The sequence below is a fragment of the Arvicola amphibius genome, chromosome 8 (assembly GCF_903992535.2).
Source record: "Arvicola amphibius chromosome 8, mArvAmp1.2, whole genome shotgun sequence".
NCBI lineage: Eukaryota > Metazoa > Chordata > Mammalia > Rodentia > Cricetidae > Arvicola > Arvicola amphibius.
The window spans coordinates 21,823,203-21,845,462 of record NC_052054.1 but is presented as its reverse complement, the minus strand read 5'-3'; the positions used below and the strand labels follow the sequence as shown (position 1 = coordinate 21,845,462).

Genomic DNA, 22,260 nt, shown 5'->3' with positions numbered 1-22,260 from the left:
AAGGGTCACAGCATTAGGAAGGTTGAGAACCACTGCCCCCTAGGAAGGTGTAAATTTCTTCAGAGAGTGGGGAGATTGGTGGTTAAGTGCTTGCCTGGTTTCAATTCTGATAACCACAAAAGAAGAAAGGAGGTGTGTGCGTGGGGAGGGTGGTAGAGGCAAGGACAGACAACAATAGCAGATGTCCTTAGACTCAGCTCAGGGACCCTCTGAGTACCCCCTTCCATCAGGTGTCCTTCTCTTGGCTCATGTTACATCTTGTCTGGACTGGTACACCATGCTAATCTATAGCCATCTACTTGTGTGTGACCTCTTTAATGGTAAGTGTCCTGGCTTAATTCTTATTTGCATACCCAGGCCTTCAGCAGATCGTGTAAGGTCCAGAAATGTCTGCCATGAGGGAAAGATGATCTAGAAGAGTTGGCAGATCTTGCTATTAAGAGGGGAAGTAGAGGTGGTGGAGGGATGGCTCGGGGGCTAAGAGCACACTGGCTGCTCTTTCAGAGGACGCAGGTTCAATTCCCAGCACCCACATGGCAGCTTACAACTGTCTGTAACTTCAGTTCTAGGGTTTCTGACACCCTCACACAGATATGCTGGCAGGTAAAACACCAAGGAACTTAAAATAAAAATAGTAAATTATATGGAGAGACCAGACTGGTGTTGGGGGGGGGGGACTCAGAAAGGGAAACTTCTAAAGTTTTAAGTGCTCATACAGCTAACGCCTGTCAGTTATCATTAGTATTGATGACTCACATTTAGCCTAGCCCTCCGTCGGCTATAGTAGCCTTGTCTTCCTGCCTTTACTTCTGCCCTCCTCCCAGTCCTCCATGAACTGTCCCAGCAGAGACGCACAGACACACACGTTTTCCCTCCATCCCCCCCCCCACACACACACACACACACACACACACACACACACACACACACACATACACACAAACGTACGTACGTATAAGGGAGCTGGGGTGATGGCTCAGTCTATAAAGCATTCACCTTTAGACTTAAGCTCGATCCCCAGACAGACCTGGTTTATTTGTTGCTGTTGTTCTCTTTTTTCTTGTCTTTTTCTTGCTTTGCAAAGCCAGGGGCGACAGCTGAGACTCTAAGCCCAGGACTTGGGCAGTATTAGACAGATCCCTAAGGCTTCCTGGTCGGCTACCTCGTCTACTCGGTGAGTTCTAGGCCAGGGAGAGACCCTGACTGAAAAATAATGTGTCTGGAGACCAATGGCCTCCATGCCGACACATATGAACACAAACACAAATACATGTACAAAATGCATCACAAATTTTCTCATGTTTCTATTATTCTAAAAACCCTGCATCTATATTTAGTCCCTCTTTCTTCTCTCCCTTCCTCTCTCTGTCTCACTGTTTTGTTGATACTGAGGATTCACTCTAGAGCTTTAGACATGCGAGGCAAATGTTTTACCACTGAGCAACAGCTCTGATCTATTTATTTATATGGAGCCTCCTGCTAAGTTGTTCAGGCTGACCTCAAGCTTGCAATCTTCCTGCCTCAGTTTTCCAAATAGTTGGAATTACAGGCATATTTCACCATGTCCGTTGCATTTATGTTTTTGCTTAGGTGTAGGAGAGAACATTTAATTTTTGGCTCTAATATTAGTACACAGTCCCTGTATTTATGCAAATCATGCCCATAGAGTAATATGTAATATACATATACATGTATATGGTATATACATGTGCATATATTTTTATAAGTTAGTCTTTACATATGCTATCATATCATACCTTCTGTCTTTTGTAAAATACTTCCCTTACTATAGTGACACCAGTATAAGTATCTTCCCTTCTTAGTGCCCAATGCTGACTGCTTTGGGTTCATAGTAGGCTTAAGGGCCATGTTCCTATCATTATCTCCACATGCCCCATAGTGACCTTTCCAGCAGCCGCTGTCCTCAGAAGGTACTCTTGGCACAGGTCACACTGCCTATCCAGCACACATTACAGGTGGCTTGCTGGTTGCTGGTACATTAATGGTTACCCACATTCTGGTGTCCTCAATTCCTCAAAATGAAGCTGGTGCTGTCAAGAGCTCACAATGTCTGCTCTTAGGGAAATATAGGCCTTTGTAGTCATAGTCTCCTGCCAGGTGTGGTTTTCTTACCTACCAAAGAACAGGACCAAGCCGGGCGGCGGCGGCAGCGCACGCCTTTAATCCCAGCACTCGGGAGGCAGAGACAGGCGGATCTCTGAGTTCTAGGCCAGCCTGGTCTACAAGAGCTAGTTCCAGGACAGGCTCTAGAAACTACGGGGAAACCTTGTCTCGAAAAACCAAAAAAAAAAAAAAAAAAAAAAAAAGGACCAGCTTGGGAACCTTGGTCACCATGTCAAGCTCCCCCCACGCCCCCCCCCCAAAAAAAACAGTGTAAGTTTGCTCACGTTGCCAGGTACCTTCTGTTGTCACTGAAGCTGACCCCTCAAATTTGCTATATAGTTGAAGCTTTGAACTTCTGATCCTCCCAGGTGGGGTGGGATTGTGAATGTATGCAATGGTCAGCTTTGTGGGGGGCTGGGGATCGAACCTGGGGCTTCCTGAAGGCCTGACAACCACTCTATAAACCCAGCTACACTCCCAATATCTTCATTATCTTTTTTGAAAGAAACAGTTTTATTTCATTTTCATTAATGTGTGTATGTTTATTTGTGGGAGGCTGCCTGTGAAGGCCACGAGAGGGGGTTGTATCCCCTAGAGCCAGAGGTTATAAGCCATCTGATGTGGGTTCTGGGAACAAAACCCAGGTCCTTCGCAAGAGCAGCAAGCAATTTTAACTGCTTACCCAGTAAGCCTCATCATTTTGAAAGTAGGAACATTTCGAAAGTTTCTACCACTGTTACAGTTTGGATATAATTTGTCTGTGTGAAGGGTTCATGTGTTGGAGACTCAGTCTTTTATGGATAGATCCAGTCTCCCCAGTTACGAAGGACAATTGCATTCTGAGGTCTTTGACCCAGTGAAGAGATTAAGTCACTTGGTAGATGCAATGGAGGCGGGGACTCCTTAGAAGTGGTAGGTTACTGGAGTCATGTCTTTGGGGGCTGGATCTTGTTCTGGGCCTCTCTGGCTTTCTGCTTCGTGACAACCACGAAGCGTGCAGACTCTGTCACGATCTATGCTCTGCTGCTATAATGTTCTGCCTGGCCTCAGGCCCAAAGCAATGGATCCAGCTAATCTCAGCCTGAGTCCTCTGAAACTGAGAGCTAACATAAATCCTTCCTGTTTAAGTTGTTTAGGTCAGTTATTTCTTCCCAGCGATGGCAATCTATATATTGCACACTTGGTCTGATGTCATGAACCTTGCATGCATTTGCTTCTGTGTCTTATCTCACCTACTGAATGCTACAGTCTTTCAGGGCACGATCTATGTTGGATTTCTAAGCACCATCCACCCTGGCAGACCCCATACTGATGCTCGCCAAAGGAAGAAATGAAGGCGAACGAGAAAGTCATATCTATTTCCAGTTGGTGGTTCGATTCTATTTGGCTAATGTGAAGAGAACCCTCAGAAGAGAAGCTGCTAAATCGGGGACTTAAGAAGGAAGACTCTTCCAAGGACTTCCTCCTGTCCCAGCCCACAGTACTTTAGAGACCCCAGAGGTTTTCAGCTAGTAATTAACACAAGGCTAGTGAATTATTTTTACTGGCCCATAAATTAATCCTTAAGTATTAAGGAAGCAATAAGCCAGCATTCAGTCATTAGCCATGTTTTCCTCTTATAAACAAGCTGAGGACTTTGTCTGCTATTTTTTTCTTTCCCCTCCGAGCTTCATCGTAAAAACAGTCACAGGAACTCATCAGAATGAAATGTGTAATAAGAAAAAATGCACACATAACACTAGGTTATGTATTCCAAGATACGTTTTGGCTAACTGGGTAAGCTTGCAACAAGTTCTGAAAACAATGTATGTTTGCTTGGAAAAACAGAAAGAAAAAAAAAAAAACGGTTTGGCAGATGGTGATGCTGGTAAAGCCCCTGTCTGGTAAGTACTAAAGCCTGAAGGCGTGAGTTCGATCCCTGGATCCCACATAAAGGTGTAATGAGAGAACTGTCTCTGCAAAGTTGTCCTTTGACTTAAACGGAAGTGTCACCGGGGCCCCACTCCACACATGAAGTGTATGAACACACACACACACACACACACACACAAAACACACGTGCACACACAGTAAAAATGTAAGGTCAGAACCATGAAAATGAATGAAAATATAAAAAATTTAAGCCGATGCTAAGAAAGAAAATTGCATAAAATAAATAGACCGTTGCATGTAGGTAGAACCCCAGACTTAATATAACATCAGTAGACTGAGATGGGATGAGTTGGCAAACAGGTTGAGATTTATCTTAAAAAAAAATTTAAAAGGCACCCAACTGAGACCCTGTGGGTTAAGAGGGGCGTGACACACATTTTTGGACACTTTGAATAAGGGGCACAGTGCGTGCGCGCTAAGCCTATTCCAGCTACCGGCTCTTAAGCACGCTCGACTGGTTCCGGATTCCCGCACCGAGCACCGCACCGGGCCAGAGGCTGAGGGCTGGGAGGGCGCTTAGGGCTAGCGCTGATTGACCGGGCGCGTGGTCAGGTGACCCGAGGCGCCACGTTCTGGGAGCCCGGCCCGCGGTGGCTTCCCAGGCAGGGGCAGGGCCGACCGGGGAGCCGCGAGGGACTGATCTCTCCCGGAACAAAGTTGCAGGGCCGGGGGCCGAGGGCACACGAGCAAGTGACGCGGCGGCGGGAGCGGGAGGCGGTTCCGACCTGCGGGATCCACGGCTCCGGGGCTGGTCTAGCCCTGCCTGAGAAGCGAGCCCCCTTCTCGGGGTAGCGGGCTGACCAAGCAGCGCCCCACCCTCGCTCTCCAACAAAGGGGCCGGCGGCTGCGGGGGAGGACCGGGAGGAGGAGCCGGAGCCCGAGCCCCGGGCTGCTTTCGCGCACAAAGTTGTGGAGTCGCCCTTCCCCGGAGGAGAGGCGTGGGCTGCGCAGGGCGCGGGATTTCTCCCGCCCAGGGCAGAGGAGGAGCCGCGGGCTACTTTGGCCGACCGGGCGACCTCGGCGAGTGGCGCCCCTTTTCTTTTGGGTCATGCCTGCAGACGGAAAACTCCAGAGCGCGCCTGCCTCTGCCTAGCGTTTGGACTGTTTTGTTTTTGGCGGAACTACCCGGCAGGAAGATTGCACAAGTCAGGGGGCGTTTCCAATTGGGTGTCAAGTTTTTTTTTCTCCCCCTCTTTCGGATCTTGTCTGGCTTTCCACGTTTCATTTAAAAAAGAAAAAGAAAAAGAAAAACTAAAATCCTCGCATCGCCCAACGCAGGCTCCCGCACACCGGGCTTCCTGCGACCCGAACACACCCAGAGGAGCCCTTGGGCCTCTGGGGCTTGGCGAGCAGGTAAGTCCATGCATTATTGAAGCTCCGGGCTGTGTAATGTGACCGCAGTCCCCGAGGGAACGGGGCGGGGGCTGAGAGGAGGTGGGACCTTTCTGCGCCCGGTCCAGAAATAGAAGCCGTAGCCAACTTCTGCACTTTCCCTGGAAGCTCAGCGCCCCCCTCCTGGGCGGGAGAGAGCTGGGATGAGAAGGTGGGAATCTACTTGTCGCCAGGGTCTCAAATTTCTCGGGCTGGTTCAGTGCTGTCGTCTTGTCCCTTCCTGAGGGAGAGAGGCTGTCGCCTGTCCGTTCATCGCCCCGAGCGGGCCAGCAGGGCTAGCGATCTCCAAGAGGGGACGTGGCCTCTTCAGAGAGCCTGTCACACACCTCCGGTCCTGGGAAGGCGGGGCCGGGTGGTGTCTCGGTGGAGAGGGTGGGGAGGGCGGTTGTGCGGTCCGAGGGTTGGGGAGCGCTTCCCTGCCGGCCTCCAGGCTGGGGGCGTGCTCGACCTCTGTGTGGTTGCTGTTCCCGAGGGTGGGGCCCCAGTGTGGCGAGATCGCCAGCTCCCTGCCAGCAGCTCTGGAGAGACTGAAGGGAGAAGGGGGTACCTCATTGGTGCGCAGTCCCGGTCGCCTGCTTTTCCGGACTCTTGGCATCCCTTACTGCAACTGACAAGGTAATTCATGCCCCTTTTAGGCCTGGGTCTGAGACTCTCTGCTTGCCCAAGGCCACTTACAAAACCAACAAAGAACTAATTGTAGGCTGTGCAACTTTTAGAAGGCACATTGTTCAAAGAGACTTTTCAAGTCCCTGGATTACAACGGTGTGGCATTCCAGGGTTATTTTCAAGGGGAGGAGAAAACGTGTGTGACCCCTGAGAGCCAGGGACCGGCCTTTTTTAAACCCTCAAATTAGAGCTTCTGGGTGTAATTCCGGGCTGTACTCTCTGGAGTGTCCCGAGGGAGCATCCTTGATCCTCCTAGCCTTCAGGTCACCTGGGTCACCACTATCAAGAGAAGTGGGCTCTCCGAGTGGTGCTTGAAAAAGTGCGGCTTGGTCAGAGTGCATGAATTCCAGACGAGATGGGATCTCCTGGATGGCGAGGCAGCATCATCCATTCCGTTGGAACTTGCCCTGGGCCTCCGAAGTCAGGCTGGACCCTCAGTGGCTGGCTGCTCGTGGGCGCCGGGGACTCAGCCTGCTGGTAGCACTGGGGCCTGCCAGAGCTAGTGGAATTCGATGCTCGTGGATCCTTCAGCCGGAGGACAAGGCGGTGAGGGGCAAGGGCCGTGCGCTCTGAAGCCACCCCCCCCCCGCCCCTCTTCACCAGCATTTATGAGACCTTCGAGATAGCTCTTTAACTTTCCTTTGGGTGTTTATCCAAAATTTATTGCGCCTGTAAACAGCATTAATCACAGTGGTATTAACCTTCCCTTGAGCCTTCCTAGTGTGAATGGCAGCTCTTGGCACTCAGCGGTTTGCTTCACAAGTGGAAAGACAAACTTGTCCCTCAGCTTCTCTCTCCACTATCTCCAGCATTCTGAGCTTCTGGTTAGAAAAACTGTTCTGGTGAACGAATAGTTTTTTTTTTTTTTTTTTTTTTTTCAAGATTTAACAGCTTTCCGCCACAGCTGCACATGGTTGAATATTCCTTAATGGTGACACTTTTTGAATGTTGTATGCTCTTGAACTTTTGCCTCTAAAGCCCCCAATCCTGCCGTTTTGGTCTGAGTAACAGAAAAGCATCAGCCCGAAGGAGGAGATGGTACATGTAGGTTTCGGTGGGGGGAACTTCACCGACTGTCCTTTTGATGGAAGAGTTTGGGCAGCAACTGTGTAGGACTCCTAGCACAACCTCGCTGTCATTCACTCCTGGTTTCTTCCTTATCTGTGTGGAGTGTGGCTCCTTCCATTCCATAGGTGTGGAAGTGGAGCCTTTTTGGGGCACATTGTTACTAAGGAAGCTTTGATTCTGTTCCCACAGCTAATTATCATAGCATTTTATTTGTGTATTTTGAGCTAGGTCTCATTACGCGGCCCAGGCTGGCCTTGAACTTGCTTCAGCCTCTGAAGTAGCGTGTACCATCACACCTGGCTCACACCTGTGGCAGTTTGGAAGAAAGTATCCTTAAACTTTCTTATTCAAACTGGTGCTCCTGGGACATTAGTGGCAACAAGAGTTGGTGGTTGTTAAAAGTTTAAATGACCTTCTGTTAGTGTCTTTCCTCATTTTTTTCTAGTTCCTTGGTCGCGTTTTCTGCTATGTTTTTTCCAGTGTAGTGGGGATTTGCATTATCAAGAAGAGAACGTTGGAAAAATCATCCGAAGGAGAATGGCAGAATCAAACATTTTAATGAAGGTGCATTATTGGTCATATCCCTTTGTACAAGTTAACTTTTTCTTTAAAAGAAATTGGCAGGGGTGGGGGCATTTTTTAAACATGGCTCAGTGGTTAGGAGACAGTCCAGGTTCACTTTCTTATGCCCTTTTCTGGTCACCTTGGGCCCTAGGTACACATATAAGGTAGGCATTCACACATACATTTTAAGAAATGCATTTTTAAATATTTATTTATTGTAGGTGTGAGAGGGGGCAAGCCCCATCACACACAGAGGTCATCAGGCTTAGTGGCAGGTGCCTTTTTAAGAGAGTAGAAAAGTCTTTGAAAAGGCTTAATGTGGAGGTCCCTGGCTAAAACCAGTTACAAAGGAGAACACTGGACTTCTCTCTCAAAGGAACTGCATTCCGGGAAAGAGAATTTTCCTTAGGCAACTGGAATTTTCCATAATAAATTTTTTATATATTCTCTGAGCAAGATTTTGGGTCTCTAAAATATCAATATACCCGTAAAAGCATAGCAAATATTTCACAGTTTTCTACTTAAGATAGGAATATAAAAAATTTGTGATTACATTCTTTGGGAGAACTTTGTTTTTGTTTTGTCTTCTCCAGTCTCATGTAGCCCAGGCTGGCCTCAAACTCTCTTGATGTCAGGGGCTGACTTTGAACTCCCCATTCTCCTGCTGGGGTTTCTGGTCCACTCCTGGTAAAAACTGCTTGGCAAATGGCCAGTCTTCCAGTCTTTTTCCCTGGTCACTTTTGACTTTTGTTTGTTGGCTTGTTTTTGTAATTCTGGGGTTCAAACCCAGAACCACGTGCATAAGGTAAGCACCCCATCACTGAATTACATTCTCAGATCTTTTAGCTTATTTTTAATTTTTAGACAGGTAGCTTAGACTGGCTTGGGATTTTCTATGTAGCTCAGGCTAGCCTAGGATGTTAGGGAGCCTCTTTCCTCTGTTGCTCTAGCGCTGGGCTTATAGCTGCGAGTCACGACATCCAGGTCTTTACATTCTTCTTTTCTTCTTTCTTTTTTTGGTTTAGGTTTTTGAGACAGGGATTACCTGTGTAGCCCTGACTGTCCTGGAACTCGCTTTGTAGACCAGGCTGGCCTTGAACTGAGGGGTCACCTGCCTCTGCCTCCTGAGCACTGAGATTAAAAGCATGTGCCACCACCACCTGACTCTGTAAATTCTTAATACTCGTGAAATCATATAAACATTTAAACAGTTTTTTTATTGTCTCATAAAGTCTGGGAGACTGATGAACTGATCCATACGTTGAGAGGAAATGGTTCTTAAAGCTTTAACAATTTGCCAGTGTTCTTTTGCTTTAACTCTCATTTTGCCATCATTAATGGACTCGACTGGCTTCCTGACTTGCAGAAAGAGAAGTTATTATGCTACATAATGTTTATATTTATATAATAAAGTAGTACTGTAGGCTACACTGTTTGAATGTTAAATAATAGAACACAATGCTGTTTTACAAATACAAAATTTAAAATAACAGTGTAGTACAATTCGCTCTTAGGTGAAAGAATTGAGGCTGGAGAGGTGGCTCATTGGTCCAGAGCGCTTCTTACTCTTGCCGAGGCCACGGGTTCAGTTCCTGGCACCCACGTTGGGCAGCTCACAGCTTCCTGTAACTCCATTTCTTGGGAGCGGGACATGCGCTCTGTCCTTCATGGCCATCCGGCACTTCCAGGTGCACAGGCGTACATGCTGGTCCTCAGATATACATACACTTAAAATAAAAAAAATAATTTTAAAACAAAGCCACTAAAGAATTGGAGTTGTCCATTCCTACCTAGAAATCAACCCCAGTTCTGACAATTGTTTTTCATTTGTTTCTTTGTGTTTGGGTCCCACTTGGCAGCTCAGAGGGACCTAGAACCCACGGGTCACCTGGAACTGGGGTCTGGTCCTCTGGAGGAGCCGTTAGTGCTCTTAATCACTGAACCATCTCTTCAGCCCCCCGATTCTCATTTTAATGTGTGAACTTGTATCCTTTTTCTGCAGGTTCCAGTGTGCATGCCTTGAGTGTGGTATTCCTAACTAGTGACTAATTTAATTGGCACTGAGGCACTCATAAAGGGGCCAGGAAAGAGACGGATGCTGAACATAAAGCTGAACTCTGCTCCTTTCTGGGCAGTGCAATCCAGGAAGCGTGGGGCAGTATGGAACAGAACTTGCTAGCATTCTTGATGAGTGAGCGCTACTGCAGGGCAGCTCTTCAGTTCTCTAGGTCCTAAAGATGTTTCTCACTGTTACTGCAGATCATAATGTTTTATCTGAGTGGCACCTACAAGCAGTGGAGTCGGGTGATGAACCTTCCAGAATAAAGTCTGTATCAGTGGGCAACATAGCTCTCTACATTTCTTCATACCTACAATACATACCATCCCTGAAACTTAGATCCATATTTCTATACGCTTTTTGGCCTTTTCCATTGTATGTCTCGGAAGCAACTTAGACTCAGCAACTACAAATCACATTCATTATGTCTTCCTCTTTGTCCAACACCCTCGGTGTTTCCCAACCCAGTGGACTGATAGTCCATCCATTTCTGGATTGCCAAGTGCCAACTGAGTCACTCAGCATCCTAGTGTGTTCTAATGCCCAGGCTGTTCTCAAGTCTTATTGACCTCTTTATTTAATATCCTGTGTATCCACTCATTTTCCCCCCATGTAATCTGTTGAGGCCAGAATCACATATTGCTTGTAATATTAGTAATGTTATAACAGAAAGGTTAGCATAATAGATACCCAGCTGCTCTTACTTTCTTTATAGTATTGACTTCCTGTGTATGTCTTTATATATATACACACACATACATTCAAGCACATATATAAATGCATAGGCATTGAAGATATTGTCACACTTCATCGTTAAATATTTCATCATATGTCTTCTACAATGGAAGATAGTCTCCTACCTAACAACAGTATTAATTAGTCCTGGAGTTAAGATTGGTATAATAAGAATGCCTAAAATAAACTCTGTAATGTTTTCTTTGAGAATTCTGAATTCAATCCAGGGTTGTATTTGGTGGTTAGGTCTCTTTAGTTTTAGTCTTGTTTAATCCACTGCGTTCCCTTTTATGCAGATAGTTTTGGTTTGTGTGACATTGAGCCTCTCTCTCTCTCTCTCTCTCTCTCTCTCTCTCTCTGTGTGTGTGTGTGTGTGTGTGTGTGTGTGTGTGTGTAAGCTTGGAGGCCAGAGACTGGCATAGTCTCCTTCTGGTATTTCCATTTTACTTTTTGACACTGGATGGATCTCTCGCTGAACCTGGGCTCCCTGATTGGCTATGATCTTCCTGTTTCCAGCTTCTAGTGATGGAAACAAATACCACATACCTGCTTTTTTTCTATATTGATGTGGGGGGTTGAAGTTGGGTCCTCATGCCTTGCAGCAAGCTCTTTACCCATGGGACCACGTTCTTTCCCCCAGTCCATTTGTTTTGACCTTTCCCCATTTGTCTGTCCACGATAAGCCTCATGATTGAGATTTTGGCTGAGTAGGTGCACTGTGTTTCCCATCATACCACCTAACGCCTGTTGAGGCTTTTGTGGTGTTTGCTCACTGGTCAAGGTTGGGATCATTTTCCTCTAACAGAGTAGTCCTTACTGGTTCCCACACGTTCCTCTGGCCCACAGACAAGCCGCCACCAATGTCAACAGGCTTATGTCACCGCTCTGATCGTCATCGTCCTCAGACAGGTCTCAAAACCGCCCTAGGAACCTCTGTTCCCACCTCCCTTCCCCACCTATTCGCAGACGTGCTTCCTCTCGGCTGTCTACCGTCCAGAGGCACTGACGTCAGCCCTCCCAGCCCTTGGTGGTGCTTCTACTTCATAGGCCAAGCTCTTCTTTTTTTACTTCTTTTTGGCTAATTAACTTCTTCCTCTCCTTGAAGACTCCGCTTAAATGTCATTTCTTCAAGAAAGCCTTCTCAGTGGCCCTGGGCAGGTCGGATTTGTTCACTTTATGCCTTTATTACTTTATGTTTTTCTTTTGTACAGTTGCCGACTATCAGCGTTGTAATGAAATCATTCATTATATAATGAATCGCTTAGTGTCTGTGAGGCTTAGTGTATGTAAGGCTCCTCATGGAAGAGGCTGTGTCAACTCCCCATGGTTGGGTCCAGGGCCTCATATGGTAGATGCTCAGTAAGTCTTTACCGGTTACTGTATATAACTTATATTAGAATATATGGGGTTGGGAGATGGCTCAATGGTTAGCACCCATGCAGATGCCTGGCAGATGCAGCTACCCTTTTGTAATTCCAGGATGTGGCATGTGGAGTCAGGAGATCTCTGGGGTTTACCAAAAGACTCTGCCTTAATGCAAAAGGAGGAGAGCATCATTTGAGGCAGACATCCAACGCCAAGCTCTGGCCTCCACATGCACACACATACATGTGTGCCCATCCCTTTCTCATGAGAACACACAGACATATACCAGCAAGGAAAAAAATAAGGAATATGTTTATGTTCTAGTCAATTCTCTTTTCCTTTTAGGTATTCATGCCAAGCTGGACCACTATTCGGAGTTGACAGTCTGCAGAAGATTTGGGAAAGCCTTTGGATTACATTGAAACTCAGCCAAGATGGCCAAGTATGGGGACCTTGAAGCCAGGCCTGATGATGGGCAGAATGAATTCAGTGATATCATTAAGTCCAGATCCGGTGAGTGGTGGGAGCTCCCGCTGTGGATCTTTCTGTGTGGAATGTGTGGAAGACAGAGATTTCCTAGCTTGTTTTGCCTTGTTTCTGTGAGGCAGACTTCTGACAAGCTTCACTATGCCCTGTGACCGTCATTCTGTCAAAGGCCACATCTTATCTCTGTGTGGCCTCTCTTACTTTCTCAGCCTTCTTTTGTTGCTTTGTGTGTGGTGTAGCATTACTGGAGACAGTGCTGCCTGCGGCCCAATGCTGCTTGCTTATGATGTCAATAGGGTGCACAAACATAGTCGGACATTTTCCCTTATTTCCTGACAACAGAAAGGAATCACATGATCAGAGTAGTGAATAATCACATGATCAGAGCAGTGAGTGCCCTGGTTTCTGGCAGGAAGACCTTATGGTGGGATCCATTACTGTATGCCCACCTACCATGCTGCTCTCGGAGGCCAGGGCTGGAATGTGACCTCTTTCCTTTTTGAAATGTCCACTTCGCAAGGCACAGTTTCCCTTACTTGATTAAATCAGCCAGACTGAGACAGGCCAATGGTTTTCACGTGATCATTTGGATAGGAGGTCTTTGGATGCCACCCTTCCCCCGCAGCTTATTATTATATAACTGCTGCTTTTCAATTCTGGTCCTTCAAATGAATCAGCTGGGGAGTTGTTGTTTTTTTCTTTTTACAAATGCAGATGTGTTGGCTCCACTCCAAATCCACTGAATGAAAATTTCTGGTTTTTTTTTTTTTTTTTTTTTTTTTTTTTTTTTTTTTTTTTTTTTTAAGCTTCATGGTTCTGAGACAGGCTCAAAGGGGAGATTTTTGTTGTTTGTTTGTTTGTTTGTTTAAGCAAGCAGGGCCTTCTGAGTTCTTCAAATTATATAGAACTCTGTTCCTGGCCATGAACATTGTCCTTCAGTAACCCCATCATCACAAACATTATATCTGGCGCCACTCTTACAACAACAACAACAACAAATGGTTTTTGCTGTGAGAAATGCCCTTGTGCTCTGGCAAGAGCACATTACTGATTGGAAACTATCAAAATCTGTGCACCGACTGTGATCTCACTAGGAGATGCGTTGCCCTTCACGACGCCGGCAGTGCTTGGGTAGGAAGGCATCTGGATGTTGCAGACTTGGCTGTGATTATGCAGTGAGGGCTGTAGCTTGAGGAATCTTGGGAAGGTGCCGCTGGCAAGTCCTGCGGTGTATGCACTGTGAAGGGTACTCTGAGGAAGTTGTGTCTCCCTAAATTTCATTTTAGGGGTACAGAACTCGTATTTAGAAACGTGCACAGTAACGGGAAAGTGGAAGAGAGACAGTCGGGCATCTCTGCGTGTCCCATAGTTTATGAATTGTGAAGACGAGTGATTGTCAGTTTTGCTCAGACCCAACCTCTGTGACATTAAGACCTTGGATTTGGGAGTGGGGAGGTGTCTCCATGCATAAAGCCATTGCCACAGAAGACTGACAACCTGAGTTCAATCCTCAGAACCCTGGGAAAGAGAGGTAGAAGAAGAGAACTTTCTCCACAGGCCTTGTCCTCTTCTGTATGATGTGCACAGTGGCATGTATGTGCACACAAATATACAATAATAATAAATAGATAGATAAAAAGGCCTTGGACATTTATCACTGGGTCTCTGGCTTTGTCCACTATAGAACAGTTATTAGATACAAAATTTAACTTCTAGAGTATGTGCTGAGTGTCCACACTTCCAAACTGTTCCTTCAGTTTAAAATGACTGTTTATGAAGGCTAGCGAGGCTCATTCATACACCGCTGGGGTATAATTTGTTACGGTGTATCCTTTCTGGTGCTAAGGATTGATTGTTTTAAAAAATATTATTCATTTGTGTGTGCATGGAGGAAGGGTATCCATGCCACGGCAGGCCTGTGAAGGCCAGACGACAACTTTGGGTGTCCGTTTTCCCCTTCCACTCTGTCTGTTCAGATCAAACTCAGGTTTGTTGCTTGTTGAGTCTTGCTGACCCAGCGTATTGCTTTTTCAAGAAGGACATATCAATTAGTTGAGTAATTCTGTTTGTAGAGTTTCTTCCTAGGCAGTAGATATAAATGTACATTTCAGTTGATTGCAGTACTGTTTATAATAGGAAAAAAAAGAGAAATACCATAAAAATCCAGCTTGGGCATGAGTTAGGTCGTTGTTGCGTAAAGTGTTTAGAAATGATCACCAGCTATAAGGTTGTTACTATTTTCTTTAAAACCCATGTTCTTAGTCAAGTAACTCCGGAAATAGCCGCGAACTTACTGTTTCTTTCCTGGGATTGCACAGCTGCGTAGAGTTCACAGAACCCCAGTGAAGATAATCAAGTTAGAGCACATGACTAAAGTAGACATGTATTCCTAAAAGGTGATGCTGATGCGTGTGTGTGCGCCCGTGAGTGTGTATAGATGTTATAAACACGGAAGATGCCGTTGGTAAGTGATTGTGATACAGGTAGTCTTGATGTGAAAAGTATCTTTTAAAAGATTACTGGTGGGAGTTGCGTGATGGGCTCAGTGGTTGAGGGCACTTGTTGTGGTTGCAGGGGACCTGGATTCATTCCCAGCACCCATATAATGTGGCTCAAAACCATCTGCAACTCCAGTTCCAGGGTAGGCGATACTTTCTTCTGACCCCCGAGGACACCAGGCACACACAGTGCACACACGTACACGCAGGCAAAACACTCATACACATAAAATGAAAAAATAAATAAATCTAAAATAATCTGCTGGCCATGTGGCACCCCTGTTATCTTATCACATGGGAGGCTGGGACAGGAGGATTTTGGGTTTGAGGCTAGCCTGGGCTACCTTGTGATATTTTGTCCTCCCCTCCCAAAGAAATAATAAGAACAAAAAAGAAGATGTGGAATTCTCTTGGTATTTGGGATAATTCTTTTCTTACTGTCCACATGTGTTTTCCAAAGCTGCTTGATGGAGCTGTATTATTTAGGTTTTAACATTTTAAAAAACCCTAATATTACATGCAGTTTTTTAATGCCGGTGTTATGACTGTGTCCTCTTCCCTCTTTAGTGGCACCTCCTTCAAAACATGATGAAAATTTAGCTTCTGCATAGCTGAGATATGAATCACATTCCTTTGGCTGGATTATGTTGCAAAAGCTGGCAGATAAATTTGGATTTGAATGATCCTATGAGTCATCTTGCTTTCTGGAAGGCACGTTCTCCATTTGTGCTTAGGGCAAATGCTTAGTATACAGTGGTATCATCTCAGGGTACTCCAAAGTTTACAAACTATCAAGAGACTTTTAGAAATCTAGATGAAATAATAGGAGTGCACGATGCAGTGAAGCACATTTGAAGCTCCTTATTGGATATGTTCCATGCTATTTCCTTCCTTCCTTATTTCCTTCCTTCCTTCCTTCCTTCCTTCCTTCCTTCCTTCCTTCCTTCCTTATTTTCAGTTTTTAAGAAGGTATATTTGTTTGGCACCTGTTGCTTGTGTGTAATCTCAGCATTTGGGAGGTAGAGAAAGGAGGATCAGAAGTTCAAGGCCAACCTTTGCTCAAAAACAAAACAAAACAAACAAACAAACAAACAAAAAACCCAAAACAAAAGAAAAACACCCAAAACCAAAAACCAAAAAACCAAAAACAGAAAAAGCTCAAGTGTGGTGGCTCATGCCTGTAACCATACTAATTGGGAGCCAGCTTGGGCAGTTTAGTGAAATCCTATCTCAGGGAAACACCCCCACCTCCTACAAAGGAATATTTTCCTATTAGAGAATTAAAAACCTGAAATAAAATTGAGAATGTTATACATGTACATAATATGTTTTGATCAAATCCACCCCAATCCCATCCCCTGCAATTCCTCACCTCTGCCTACAATTTTCTAATTTCATGCACTCTTAAAAATTTTTCCCATCTCTCTCTCTCTCTCTCTCTCTCTCTCTCTCTCTCTCTCTCTCTCTCTCTCTCTCTCTCTCTCTCTCTCTCTCTCTCTGTGTATTTTGCTTTGGTTTTTTGGAGACAGAATGTGGTGGCTACTTTTGTGTCAGCTTGGCACAGGCTGCAGTCGTCTGAAAGGAGGGAACGTCAACTGAGAAATGCCTCCATAAAATCCAGCTTTAAGGCATTTTCTTCATCAGTGATTGACAGAGGAGGGTGCTTCCCCTTGTGGATGGGGCCATCCCTGAGCTGGTGGTCCTGGGTTCGATAAGAAAGCAGACTGAACAAACCCTGAAGAGCAAGCCAGTAAGCAGCTCCCTTCCATGGCATTTGCATCAGCTCCTGCCTCCAGGATCCTGTCCTGTTTGAGTTCTTGTCCTGACTTCCTTTAATGATATGGAAGTCCAAGTCAAATAAACCCTTTTCTCCCCAACTTGCTTTTGGTCATGGCGTTTCATCACAGCAATAGTGACCCCGACTAAGACATAAAGTCTGACTATGTAACCCTGGCTGGTCTGGAATTCGCTATGTAGATCAGGTTGGCCTCAAACTCACAGATATCCACCTCCCTCTGTCTCCCGAGTGATGTGCCACCATACCCACCTTTATTTTTTCAAGTCGGTCTTTGAGACTATCATATGACCTATTTTGGTCAGATTCACTACTGTTTCAAACTCCTCCCAGATCTACCCTTCCTTCCCTACCCACCCAAATTTGTGTCCTCGTCCTCCTTGCCCTCCTCCTTTTCTTCTTCTCCTTCTCCTCCTTCTCCTCTTCCTCCTCCTTCTTCTTCAAATGCATTGAATCCAGTTTGTGTTTCTCATATGCTCTTGAGTGGCTATCCACCTGGGTGGCTTAGTTGACCCATCAGGAATGTGGCAGTCTGAATAACAATGACCCCTATAAGCTCATATATGTTTGATTACTTGGTCCCTCGTTGTTGAAACTGCTTGTGCCCATGTCAACAACACACATCCACTCAGGACTTTACTCACTCCTTACGACTAAGTTATCAAAGGTGAGTCCTGAAATCATTTAAAGAACAAAAGCCACATGCTTTGTGATTGCAGGGCATTCGCCTGAGATAGGAGCAATGCCTAGAAAGGAACTTGAGGGCTGTAGCTGTGGTTCACTTTGTAGAGCACTGGTCTAGTGTGCAAGAGACCCTGAGTTCTATCCCTGGGAACACATAATCTAGTTGTGGGGGTCACACCTGTAATCCTAGTGCTCAGAAGGTGGACACAGGAAGATCAGAAGTTCAGGGTATTCCAAAGCTTGCCTGTCTGTACTGCATGAAACCCTGTCCCCAAACCCAGCAAACCAAACAATCCCCACAACCCCATAAGAAACAAAACAGAAAAAGGAACAGGACTAGAAAGCATTTGTTACCTACTGGGCTAGGATTTGGAGTTGCTGACAGTCGGCTGCTAAAGCACTTGTAATAATGACAGCCTAATCTATATAAGTTGGAAAGCTTAACAGGTTTATAAAGATTTTAAGACAGTAGACCGAGAATAATTTCTAGGTGAACTACATTACTGCTGGAGGGTGTGGTTTATGAACTTCTCTTTGGAACATCATGAAATATGAAATAATAGGCTGGACATGGACACAGGTGCACATATGCACCCACCCACCCTCCCACCCCCCCCACCCCCCCCACCCCCCCACCCCACACACAGAAAATCCCAGCACTCAGGAGGCAGAGGTTGGAGATCTCTGTGAATTCCAGGCATTATAGTGAGTTCCAGGTCAGCTAGCACTACAAAATGAGACCCTGTCTCAGAAAACAAATAATGATAGCAACGTGGTTCTGGTTGCGAATAAAATTGAAGACCATCTTGACTGCTGTTGGGTTCAGTCAGTGACTAACATTTGTTAAAGTGTGTGCTGTTGGATAAATCATCACCATTGTCAGTGTTGAGAGCTTTAGGCCAGAGCTCCTTGAGAAGGGCAGACTCAAGCCCCAGATGGCGTGCCATCGGACCACAGTGAGACTGAAATATGTGAGACCCTGTTTCCAGACTAAAAGTGTCAGTCGTTAAGAGTATTTGCTGCTCTTTCAGAGGACCCGCCTTTGCTTATCAGCACCTATCTCGGGCAGCTCACTACTGCCTGTAACTCTAGCTCTAGGTATCTAACACCCTCCTCTGGCCTCAGTGGGCTCTATTGTACATACATGTACACACATATATATATATATATATAAGCAAAAAGAATCATTAAACAAAATAAAAAAGCATAAATAAAGAAACTCAAGTGTGACAGTTTTATCATTTTCCTTTACCACCTGTGATTTTTTTTTTTTTTTAAGACAGGGTCTCACTTTGTATCCCTTGCTGTCCTGGAACTCCCTATGTAGACCAGGTTGGTCTAATCACAGAGATCTATCTGCCAGCCTTGCCTCCCAGAGGCTAGGTTCTGGGACTAAAGGCCTGGCCACTATCTCCTCTGTTTTTATCTTATCCTGGGTTCTAATTGTTAGGGAAATTAGAGCCTGTACTAAGCTGACGCTAATTCCTTCATTGTATATATAGCATCTTACCTTACTGTACACAGACTGTGAGCAGACACGGTGGCAAGAGGTTTTTGTCTGTACAGTTGGTCTTTCATCAACAGCACTCCAAAGCCACATTATTTCAGTAAGACCCACCCAGGTGCTTTGGCACACACCACTTTTCTCCATCATTGTCTGGTTCCCTGTCATTCTGCTCAAGGCTTAAATATAGCCTTCATTGAGTGACCTTCTCTGTTGACTTTGGGAAGTCCTGGTTGTCCCTTCCCCCGACCCCCACCTTTTCTTTCTGTATTTATTTGAGAAAAGGGCTCATTTTATGCCCTAGTCCACCCTCAACCTCATGATCCTCCCTCCTGTCTCAGCCTCCCAAGTGCTGAAGTGACAGGTGTGTACACCACACCCTGCTGAGTCACCCGGTCCCATATCACTGCATGTGAGGTCTCTCTGTTCTCCTTCTCACTATCTGATGTTTTGTTGGCATAATGCCCTTGTTGAACTCCGTGTCAGTGGGGAACCAGTACACCTCTGGCACCAAGCCCAGTGCTTGTTCAATTACAGCTGAGTCATAAGTACTTACCCATTGGAAAGGGTTCCACAGCATAGAAAGACAGGATCTGGGATTTTAACTCAGGTTCAGATCGGACTGGTGGAACCCTGAGTCTGAACTCTGAATCATCTTCTTGTTTAGAAGGCACTATATCCTGTGACTGCTTGCAGGGTCATTATTTTGTGCCCAAATAGGTTCCTTGCAGATCTGCCCAGTCTTGACTGTGTGCATATGTCCTTTCTGTCTCTTCCTTACCGCCTACTGAGGGTGACCCTGGGCTCAAATATGGAGCTGCTTTGGTTGGTTCCCTGGTGGCATCGGAGCCCACATAAGAGATAGGACCTGCTGCTCCATGGCCTGCCTGCAGCTTGAGTTCTCTTCTGTCATTCTCTTCCAGGAGTTGACAAAGGGGAAAATATTGGAGGACAGACAGTCCTTGGGGTGCAAGATGAGAGACTGATACTCTGCTCTGACGTGGATTCTCTTTCTCTCTTTCTCTGATGGCTGTTCAAGGCTTTTAACTGGCTGGCAAAAGAGGTAGGATTTCAGATGCGCTGACATTTGGCACAGGGTAGGCCCTGAGCTGATGCCCAGGGAGGTAACTGTGCTGTGAGAAGAGCAGTTCAGTTTGGGATGTGGGGGAGGGCAGAAGAGCCCTTGAAACAAAAAGAAAGCAAATTTCTTTCCTGATGGCTAAACCTTATTACACTGTAGCAAGCTTACTGAAAATATGCCATGTGATGTCTGGGGTCCATTCTAGTTGCCCAACAAGGTCCAGTGTGAGGGAAAGGATGAGGTTGGCTTTCTCTGTTAACCTTTTAGAACGCTTTCTTCAGACAACACAGTGACTGAGTTGGATTTAGAGAATGAGTGGTCTGCGTTAAAGTGGTTTTTTTTTTGTTTGTTTGTTTTTGTCTTTTTAACATTTAAAGTAGTATCTGTGAAGGATTTTTCGCCACAGTTTAAGGGACTATGAGAAACAGTTCATTGCTCTTCTGAAAGTTTTCCTTAGCTGGAATACTTACCCGTGCTTCGAAGGAAGCCTTTCAGCACGTTTGTTTCTTCCCATGAGCCCTTGGGATTCGCCATAGGGGACACACAGGGACCTCAATGTAAACTCAAGTCTGTTAGAGGACAGCAATTCTTTTACCGGGCAAAAGTCTTGCCTGTCTTGTCCCCTCATGAGTCCGTGGAGGAGGGATCACAAGACTTGTCTGTGCCAATAGGATTTTCATGAATTGGGTCTGTGGCTGGGAAAAGCTGTACTGGAGCTCGGTTCGTGACTGGAAATTGTGAATGGCTGGGAGCTAATCTAACAGGCCGTGTGCTCATTATATTGACAGGACGGAAAACTCAGTTTGATTGAACCTTATTTGAACCCAGAGGTTTGAATTAGATGCTGATATAACGACTTTCCTAGGGACAAGGCAACATGCATGTTCATGTTGGCAGTTGCAAACGCTAGTTAAAGTTTAATCTAAAGCAAGGGAGAATGGGATGCAGGTGGCTAGATTCCCTCTGCTCAGAGACTGTGTGGAGAAACAAGCATCTACTATGCTGTTGTTTTGATATTTATTGTTTTAGGGTGGAACTGCTTAGTGAGAGCTACACTCAATTCAGTAGTTGTAACGTGAGCCCATCTGAGTTCTTGTGTATGTATGAGCACGTGTGTGCGAATTCATAGGGACCAAAGGCCAACCTGGGGTGCTGTGTCTCGGGGGCTGTCAACATTTTTCTTTGTTTAAGATGATCTCTCCCTGGACTGGAGCTCTGGCTGGCTCCTGGTAGCCTGGCTGGCCATTGAGCTCCAGGGAGCCACCTGTCCCCATTTCCTCTCTTCTGGAATTATAAACATGCAATTGTACCTGGCATATTTTTGGGCCTGGAGTTGGGAAACAGCATCCCAAGTCTGGGCAAGCAGAAGGATAGACAGGAAGCATATAGTCTGGCCCCAGCTGAACTCCGGCTTTGCTGGGTATCCGCTCAGGTTTTTTGGGGGTCAAAACTCAGGTCCAAATGCTTGTGAGGCAAGGCATTTAGTGACTGAGCAACAGTATAACGTAGATTAACTCCAGTTGGTGGCTTGCGGACCCAGCCTTCTAAGCCGGTTTCTTTCCCTCTCATCTTTGCTTCCAGTGCTCTCAGGTTCACACTTGTTAGTTCCCCCTCGGAGTCCTCTGCTCTTTGCGCTTGTGTCTTTGAATGATCAAATCTCTAAGATTTGTTTGTGTCCCATGGGTTGCTTTAGCAGAGGCTGGCTTGTATGGCATGGCTCATGTGAGAATTGTCCTCTGCTCTAATGCCAGCTAAGATTCTGACTCGGTGTGTTTTGCCTCTTACTAGTTCTGCAAACTCAAGTTTTGATATAAATATCATGGAGATAGAGGTCAGAAGACACTTTGTGGGAATTGGTTTTCTCCTCTCACCATGTGTGATCTAGGGATAGAAATCTGGTGATCAGATCTGTGCATGGTAAGGGCCTTTACCGGCTGAGTCATCTTGTCAGCCAGGAAATCTAATTTCATAGATATATAATTCCAATATGTATGAAATTATATACACATATACACACATATGTATACATAAATATACATATACACACATATATGTACTTACGAAGTCAGTTCTGGCAAAGCCATGTAGCTCCATGACACAACAAACAGATGAGTAGCCTGCCATGTATGCGTGTTTTCACATGAACTTTCTTTAAATGTGCAGCTGGTTAGGGATCCTTATTTTTCCAGTTCAGTCATTATAACCTATCTTCTGTTACAAAATCTCTTCCCCCCACTCCAAAGAATAATACCCTGGTTGGGTGTGGTGGTTCATGCCTTTTATTCTAGCATTCAGGAGGCAGAGGCA

General features: G+C 45.6%; 1 protein-coding gene across 4 annotated transcripts in view; it reads left to right on the top strand.

Annotated features, from left to right (window-relative positions):
• Positions 1 to 4,675: 4,675 nt before the first annotated feature.
• Positions 4,676 to 22,260, top strand: part of Utrn (utrophin) — a 498,374-nt gene continuing 480,789 nt past the window's right edge. Inside the window, exons 1-2 of one of the 4 annotated variants that reach the window (XM_038338349.1) lie at positions 4,676 to 5,409; positions 12,251 to 12,418. In XM_038338349.1, coding sequence (XP_038194277.1) covers positions 12,340 to 12,418 — 79 coding nt within the window. In that variant the 5' untranslated portion in view covers positions 4,676 to 5,409; positions 12,251 to 12,339. Of the gene's footprint in view, positions 5,410 to 5,493; positions 5,600 to 5,947; positions 6,064 to 9,860; positions 9,975 to 12,250; positions 12,419 to 22,260 lie in introns of those variants that run through there. The other 3 variants (XM_038338350.1, XM_038338351.1, XM_038338352.1) reach the window with 3 other exon arrangements.